General features: G+C 40.3%; 1 protein-coding gene across 1 annotated transcript in view; it reads right to left on the reverse strand.

The window, feature by feature from the left end:
* Nucleotides 1-6199: 6199 nt before the first annotated feature.
* Nucleotides 6200-9436, reverse strand: part of cspg4 (chondroitin sulfate proteoglycan 4) — a 183228-nt gene continuing 179991 nt past the window's right edge. The window contains exon 11 of the mRNA XM_014027385.1: nt 6200-8396. Within this exon, the coding sequence (XP_013882839.1) occupies nt 6595-8396 (1802 nt within the window). The 3' untranslated portion in view covers nt 6200-6594. The remainder of the gene's footprint in view (nt 8397-9436) is intronic.

The following is a 9436-nucleotide window of genomic DNA, read 5'->3' on the forward strand; positions in this document are numbered from 1 at the left end:
ATATACGACAGGTCTGGACCACTCGTAAATTTTGTTCATATCTGAAAAAAAATCGTAGAATACGAAAACATTGGTGAATGTCACAAATTCTCCTAAATCACTCGTACGCACAATTTAAGAACAAATCTGTGCGTACGAACGGTTCTTGCATGAGGCCCATTACTCCCAAAAGCCGGATTTCAGTCACTTTCTCCACAGTCACATTATCAATTCTTATTTGTAAATCACTTTGCCCTTTACAATTCCCGAAAAACAAAAATTTTGTTTTTTCTAAGTTTAATGACAATTTGTTGATGTCAAACCACACTTTCAGTTTACATAACTCTAATTTCATGTCAGTGTCTTGGAGACCTTACATATATCATTTATAAATAAAATGAACAATTTGGATCCCAATACAGAGCCCTGGGGAACACCACAGACAATGTCCAAGCATGAGGACTGGAAATCACCCAACTTCACAAATTGTTGCCTGTTGCTGAGATAACTTTTCATCCAGTGCAAAACTACTTCTCTTATACCACAGGACTCAAGTTTCTTGATGAGTGTTTCATGATCAATCGTATCAAATGCTTTCTTTAAGTCAATAAATACCCCAACAGCYTGTTTCTTTTTATCTAATGCACTGGTCACCTCTTCTGTTAAATGAACAACAGTCATCGCTGCTCTCTACTTTTCTGTACTCTACTTTTATAAATACGATCAAAACTTTCTTTTTATAAATCTCCCTGTAGTTCCCTTTTCTATAGGCTCAGACTGCTGGAGGACAAACTGACCACATTTCCTCCCTCAGCTGCTGTTTTTACTTGTTCTTCTAATGAAGTTAATATGATAACTTAGGTTTGGGAGCAGGACCATGCCCATAAACACACCTCCAATTGTCCTAGCAGCCTGTTTAATCTCTTCTCACACATTCCTCTCAGTTTGTATGTTTCGTCAACTCTCCTTCCTCCTTCACCTCATCCCACGCCATCCAATAACCTCTTCCCCTTCCTTCCCTTCATCACATCATCCTCCTTTTCCTTCCCTCGGTCTCATAATCATGCTTTACTTCCTTTTGCTGCAGGTTCCGTCTGGGGGGGCGACGGGGAGGGTCCTATGTGGGGCCGGGAAATATAGAAGTCCATACCCCAACAATGACTCTTCTCTCAAGCCCTCCAGCATTCTCCCCTCCCCAGATGACCTAGCAAAGCTCCTCCATCCCCTCATCCCTTCATCCCCTCATCCCCTCATCCCTTCATCCCCTCCCTACAACAAACTCTAAATTATATCTTCGTGGCGTGGTCCTTGCTAGTGAATATGTGCAGGTTTATGCATCTACAGGGGTTAGACAATGAACCTGAAACACCAATGACAGGCGTTTCATGAGGTTTCATGGGTAAATTGGACCAGCCTGATGGTCAATCTTCATTAATTGCACATTGCACCAGTAAGAACAGAGTGTGAAGGTTCAATTAGCAGGGTAGGAGCACAGTTAGGCTCTAAGTATTGCAATGCACAAAACATTATGGGTGAAATACCAGAGTTCAAAAGAGGACAAATTGTTGGTGCACATCTTGCTGGAGCATCTGTGACCAAGACAGCAAGTGCTTGTGATGAATCAAGAGCCACTGTATCCAGGGTAATGTCAGCATACCACCAAGAAGGACCAACCACCCGCTTCGGATGTTATCATCCATGAAATGGACGTTATCAGTCCCCTAGAATGGCTTCAGAATGTCCTGCCTGTGCCGCTTAGCAGGTTCCCCGTGCCACAGAATGGATTCTGATTGTCAGCTGGTTAGTATGAGGCATAAAACTACTATCTGGTTAATATGAGGCATAAAACTACTATCTGGTTAATATGAGGCATAAAGCCATTAAGTTTACCCTTAGAGGAAATGACATGGTTAGCCCTAACCTCTGACAACAATATATTGTGGCTTTCCATAGGGCAATGGGTAGAGAGTTGGATCAGAGAGTGGGAGACCAGGGTTTGAGACCGACATAGACACAAAAAAAATTATGACAATATATTTTGGTTATTTACACATTTATTGTCATTGATACATTAACCCACTAGGAGGCACTGTCTGGACAGTCTGAAGCCTAGAAGGCACAGTAGGGACCCTCTGAAGCCATTGTATGGGACTGATAATGCCTAATAACGTCCATTTCATGGACTGATAACATCAGAATCCCCTGGACTAACCACATCCAACAGGATTAACTGTGGACACAACAGGAAGCTGTCTGAAAGGGATGTTCTGGTCTAAAACCAGCTGGTTCATTGTCTAACCCCTGTATATACGTGTATGTACACATGCAGATGTACTGTATATGGGCATATTTTAGCAGATTTTATTCTTTTACTCTTTTCTGTTTCTTTTAATGTGTATTTGCACTGCTGTGGGAGTGACTCTAATCTTATTATGCATGCGTTTAATGAAAATAAAGGCATTCTATTCTATTCTATTCTATTCTATTCTATGAATCTGTAGTTACCCTCTGAAAACTTGGTCTTCTGGATCACATCTAAGCAAGTGCCAGACTAATCTCACTACACTTGAGCAAAGTGTGCAACCTATTGTAATGACAACTACAGTGTAAGTGAAGACAGAGTTTTAGCTGATTTTTAAATAAGACACATGTAAACTACTTGTACATTTCGTACAAAAATCTGCAAAAGCAGCTAAATCAAAGTAGCCTTAATCACAACAGAAGAGTTTCACTTTAGTTTGTAGAAGCAACATTCAGTAACTCAAGTAAACAACTCAAAAACATTCGTTTAATTGCATCAATATTTTATTTCCATTTGTGCCTAAAACATACTCCGAGAAATTCTGAAGGCACCTGCAGATAAGAAAACAATAAAATACATGAAAATTGAATATGAAATGATGACTGAGGAGTGATCGAAATAATAAATTATGAAAAAAACCAACCCCAGGAACACATGATGATGAAACAGACACACACACTCTTGTACTTGCATCAAACTGAAGACTTTGTATTGACTTCCATTCATTTTTGTAACTGTATTAAGTGAATGGCAGCGATTGTTTTTTGAAGTTTTTTTTTTGCCATGGTTTCTACTTGTTCAAGTTTAGATAATTTATCTGTGGAAGTCGCACACCTAGTGTTTTTATTTGTCGATTCCATACGTGATTCTAGATGACTTTCAAAGCGACCTCTGTCTGACGCTCGTGTTACATTGAGCGTCTGCTTCCTGAGATCCCACTGAGCAGATAATCTAACGTTGGCGTCGGACCTCATGAATCCAGTCAGAGACGCTTTCTTACTTATTTTCTTCATCAGATCTTCTGTCTGAGCAGTGCTTTCTCCACTCTGTGTGACTGGTTCATATCTGTACGGATGGATGGTTTTTAGAGCCAACGACAGCTAGCAGGCTAACAAGTAGCTTCTCTTCTAACCAGCTCCGGGTACAACAGCGCTCCGAGCTGCGCTTCTTTCTGTTCGATATTTAGCTGAAATGATACATTCCCAGTTAAATTAAAAAGATGAACAGCTTTGATGATCAGCTGGTCTGATTTTATGACAATCTGAATGCGTAACTGGTGTTTACTTCATCAACGTGGGAAAAATAAATAAAAGCTTCTCCTCCTCTGACCTTTCACTCAACAACACTGATTCAACATTGAGTAAAAACAAATATATTTCCAGCTATCAGCTGTGTTTCCATTGCAAATGTGCGCAAAACTTTGTCGATATTCTGTTAATGTCGAAAAACACAGTTTCACAACTGCAGTGTTTCCATTAAGTAAGAAATGTTATTAAAGTCACGTGAATACGTTTGTTCTCATGATAAGTCATTACAAACATGGCGGCGATGGATGTAAACACATAGCATGTTGCTACCACGACACTAGCGCTCATCGTCAGAGGAGACGTCGGCGTCTTTTATCGAGGCTTTCCAGGGACAAGTCCCTACTTGGGAGCGGCTACGTATGCTGTGTTTTTGGGAAATTGTAGTCGGTGAGTTTACTATTTTATACTACTTCTGTGATATTACTACTACTTCTACTTCCTGTTATCTTCTTCATCATCGTCTTTTTCACCAGTAGAAACAGACGGCTGTTGATCACGTGACTCCTGTGATGTGAAAAAAGTGTTTCCATTGCAGTTTTTCGAAAAACATAAATTTCGATACGGCCAAAAAACCACCTCATCCTAGAGCAAAAACATTTTGTCCAAAAACGTAGTTTTTTTTCGATATTGACGTGTTTCCATTGAGCAAATTTATTTTTGAAATTCTAATTTGCGCATTTTCATGGTCAATGGAAACGCAGCTACTGTTGTTTATATCTTCACTATGACACGGAGTGCAGGTGGGCAGATGGAGAGATTATAATATTTTAGAACCAGCAGTGCAGCGGTCCGAAACCGGACAGACTCTCCGGTCCGGTTAACCGGAGAGTCTCCAGATCCGACCGACTGCACAGCAGCTGAAGACCATTTTTACAGCTAAATCAACGGCGGGGGGGGAACAATAATAGGCTACCAACTGCCTGATTCTCCTCTAGCTCAATAGTATCTTATGGACATGTCTGTTTCTGCCATCCAACATGGAAAAAAGGGGCGGTCTTCTGAGGCGCATGACGTCATGTGCAAAGGGTCAATAGCAGAAACAAGTACACACACACATACATTTGTTTTTATATCCTTGTGGGTACCGTGGATTGACTTCCATTAATTTTCTGGTAATTTTATAGCCTATGACCATTTAACCAAAAATTAACCTCACAGGTACCTACCTACCTGACCCTAAAACTAACCTCACAGGTACCTACCTACCTGACCCTAAAACTAACCTCACAGGTACCTACCTACCTGACCCTAAAACTAACCTAAACTCAATTTATACCATTGTCCTAAACCCCCCTACCTGAAATTAGCATCTGTATTGGTCCAGGCATTGGTCCCCACGATGATTATTCAGTCCCCACAAGGCTGCTTTTTCTGGAAAACGGTTCCCACAATGTAGCAAAACATGAAGCCTTTTTTATGTGTGTGTGTTTAACAGCTCATCTGTCCTCTTGTTTTTACTATAAAACGTCACAAAAATTAAAAGGCACAATATTTACACATAAAGCAGTAAGACTGTTAATCTATTAAACACAAAATAACCTCCTAATCTTTTAATTCTGTGCTGTTTTTCTACTTATAATCACTACTATAAAAATATACAAAGATAGAAGATCAAAACTAGATGACTGTCAAAAAAAATTGGATGCTCAGTATTTGACACATAGAAAAATTAAGTAACACTGGTATACAAATATAATGAAAAAAAAAGTACAACAAATACTTAAACATCTCTCAGTTTAGAAAAGGGTTTGCTTTTTTGGATTTAAAAAGTGTTTTATCCCGTCGATTTTTACCTAAGCTGTGATGCGTTTATTAACTTTCACGTAGTAGTAGGAAATTTTTTTTAAAGCAATTATGATAGGAAGACTCTGACTTACATTTAGCTTTAACCAATAAAATAAGACTAAAGAGTTTTTACATATCGCCATTTCATTAAACTAGTCTATATAGTCCACTTTTATATGGAATGCTCATAATAGTGATGCTTGCTCTGACATTTTAAAATAAAATTTTAGCTATGAGTCAGTTTCTTTAAATAATTTCTGAACTGCGGACTGACCCTGGAGACTAAAAATGAACCATCCTTGTTTGTAAATCAAATGTGTTTAACCCTCACGTTGTCCTTAAACCTAACACAGATGGTGTCGTTGTGTTAGCATGGTGTGATCTTCTAGTGCGATATGGTCCGATAGTCACACAATTGCAAGACAAGAATTGTGAGTATACATTGTAGAATTGTTGTTGGAAAGTGCTGTTGACATATAGAACATAATGAAAATGCAGAAAAGCATTCTGGGGGATTTGTCATCTAGTTTTAAGAGGGCCTAAGATTAACATTAAGACAAGAAAGGAAAAAGAAACGCAGGTTAACATCTAGAAATTGGAAAGCAGTGAGACATACACAGAGACACAAAAGTTGTATCAGTTTCTCGGTCAGTTTGAGTGTTGTCAAAAGTGTTAATAATAATCCTTAAACTCAACACCTGAGACGAAACGAAGGAACCTTTAGAACAAGAGAAACAAGGACAGGCTCTCAGTCCACATGTACAAGACATAGTTTTACTTTATCACGGTTTTATCAAATTTCCCATTGGGCCCAAAATGGCGATACTCAAAAAATACAGCATATTTTTAATTTCCTAAAAACTCAAGTGATTAATATTAACCCATAATACCATACTGAATACAATGACAGAGCACATTAAAAATACTTTTTTGCAAACATGTAGCATGTTCATGTCTTCATTTGTGCCCTCTGACAATGAGGAATGATAAATCCAAAATAAATAGCCATGGCCGCCTAGGATAAGGTACTGCTTCTTTCTTTGTCAATAACTTCAGTGTTTTCTTGCCTGAGAATGTGTCCACAGTTCTACTGATATGACATCAGCATTGAGTTTCATTTGATCTGCTGTGGCAAACAGTCCTTAATACTGAGAGGAATGATATAAGGAGACTTCCAAAGCATGAGAATAAACCTTCCTTTTAGCTTTATGTAAAAGTGCCTCAAACCCAATACTGATTTTTTTTCAAGGCCGGGTTTGTTGTCCGACAGTGCTGCAACAACTCTGGGTCAGCATCTTTGGAGTCCACGTTGGTCATGGGAATGTTATTTGCTGGGTCAGTTTTGCGAAAGGTCTCTGTGGTGGCCACCTCTCCATTTTTGGGCTTGAATACCGCTGTCTGAACATCGTGTTTGCCCGTCTTGTTTTTACGGATCAGGTAGTAGGCCAAGATGGCTGCCAGAAGTAAGAGAAGGAGGACCACCAGGATGGGGATGAAAATAGACCAAAAGTTGCTGTGGCGGGAAACGTGTGGGTTCCCCTGGGAGCTGGAGCCAGGAGATGCAGTGGTGAGGTGGTCTCCAAGGGACCCATCCTTACCTGAGAGGTCCTTACTGTTGGGAGTCCTTAATAAAGTGGCAGGGTAAACCCCAGATGCATTGTAAGGGCCTGTGTGAAAGGAAAGCACACATTCTGCTGGAGGCACTCCGTGGGCTTTGAGCAGGAAGCGAGCCTCATCCTTAGTACCCCCACTTTGTGATCCAGAGGCACCATCTGAAATGTCCATCACAACACGGCCTTCATTCAAATCCTTCTGACTGAATGAGTCCACCGGTTGACCTGCACCAGTACCCCAATTAGTCAAAAAACGAGCGCCCTTTGGCTGCTGGGTGATTGTAAATGTAGGGGAACTTCTAGTCTTGTCGGCCAAAGGAGTAGCATCCAGAAGCCTTCTGTCTACCTGGACGATTGTACCCTGAGGTAACAGAGGATCCTGAGCAATCTTGGCCAAAGGCTGTACAGTGATGTTAAGGACAGAGGAAACATTAGCAGCCTGACTACGGGCCGTAAATGAAATGCTGTCTCGAGGTGATGTGGACTTGACAAAGCGAACGCTGACTCTGCCTTCTTTGATCTGTTTCTGTGTAAAGGCAGATGTGGGCTGCCGGTCCACCATGATAGCCGCATACTTGGGAACGCTGGTGATTTTGTAAAGGATGTCCACCTCAGCCGGGCCCCCGGTTGTAACATTCAACATCTTTTCTGTCACAAGAGTCTGATCATCACCCTGCTTAACCTTAATCTCAGAGACTTTGTCAAGAAGCAGTTTTTGAGATAGGATGCCAATGTGTAGAGTGAATGGCTCTGTTTGAAGTTCGCCATCTGATACAATGAAGTCCAAAAAGCCTTCATTAAGGCTGCCATCGCTTCTGAAGCATACCTCCCCATGATTGATCATCTCTTGTGTGAAGTGAGAGATGGATTCCAGTGTGATACAGTTAACCAGCTTCCCATTGCCAGGTGCTTTGGTCACTATGAAGTTGATCTCATCTGGTGGGCTGTCTTTGTCATGAGTGTTGAGTTGATTCTTAGTCAAGACTTTCATGGTGCCTTGGAGAACCTCCAGGAGCATATCTGTTGCGACTAGTTCAGGGGGGTCAGAACCTCGCTGTTTGATAGAAATATGGAAGACCTCCTCTAAAATAACAGATTCAGCAGGAGAAGACCCACCAGGACCCTTAGATTTTACCCTGGCCCTGAAGGAAAAGCTGTCAGAGGCAGCCCTTGAATCATCATGGAGGTAGTCCAGCTTTCCTTCAATGACATCTTGCTGCATGAATGTAGGTACATTTTGAGGCAGGTCCTCACCACTCAGAGTGATCCGACCATGATTGGGAGAGCGCTTAATCTCAAAAACCACATCCATGTTGGCTCGCTTAGCTTCAGGCACGCTCGCCAGAAGATTGGAGGCATCAAGAATTGAACTGTCGATTGTTTTGCTCTGGCCTCGCACAATTTCCAGACCTAAGAAGAAAAAAAAAAAGAAAAGAAAACAATAACATCAAGGTTCATATACCCTGTCTCTTAGTTTTTAAGTAGTATTTAATAACACACTGCTGTTCCCTGGCCTTCGACTCAGAGTGGATCAGTTTTCAACCACACAGTTATATTCCTGTGGGCATTCCAACCCTTATTTTCTACCTTCTGTTAATCTCTGCATTTTATCCGTGTCCTCTATGCATTGTACAACACGTTGGTTGGCCTTGTGCTGTTTTAAGTGTGTTGTAAATAAAAGTGGAATGGTATAAAAAACAACAACATGCTGGCAGATTTGCAGAGACAGTTAGAAAAGAGGCCTGTGCTGTTTTGAAACCAACGAAAAGTAAAAGCAAGAAATTTCTTTAAACTGTAAGCTGCACGTTGGTGCAGTTAGAGCTGTCACCTCTACAGTGGCGCCTGCAGAAATATTTTTCAGGGGGGGGCCACTGAAAAACCAGGGGTGGCACACCAAAACTAATATCAATAACACAAATTTTATGATGTGTTTGTAAAAATGACTAATTGAAAACTATGGCAATATAAAGCTATGGATTTGCCAACAGATGTTCAATTTGTAATTTCACAGATAATATCACTGATTTTATGACATTCAGAGACAAAAAAAACAAGAGTAAGTATTTGTAATGTTGGGGGGACCCACTGGTGGGGGGTCTGGGGGGTCCTCCCCCAGAAATTTTTAAAGAAGTAAATGTCATTTCCTGCATTCTGGTGTATTTTAACAGGTTGTTGAACAGATGTTTACCTACATAAGAAAACACTTAATGTGAGTTTTCTACAGGTAAAATGAAATAAATTTATTTGTTAAACAAGAGAAACACTGGATGAACTAATGTTTTATGGTAAATGTGGGGGTTTAAATGAATTAAATTTTAAATTTGATGGGGACAGTTCCCTTCAAAAATGATAGATGTCTGTCTTTTTATTTAAAATGTCAAAATACATATTTTAAAGACATTTACAAGGAACAATCTTTTTAAAATTTAAAGCCATCACCTCTTCTATGT

This window comes from Austrofundulus limnaeus, unplaced genomic scaffold, assembly GCF_001266775.1.
Source record: "Austrofundulus limnaeus strain Quisiro unplaced genomic scaffold, Austrofundulus_limnaeus-1.0 Scaffold644, whole genome shotgun sequence".
Taxonomy (NCBI): Eukaryota; Metazoa; Chordata; class Actinopteri; order Cyprinodontiformes; family Rivulidae; genus Austrofundulus; species Austrofundulus limnaeus.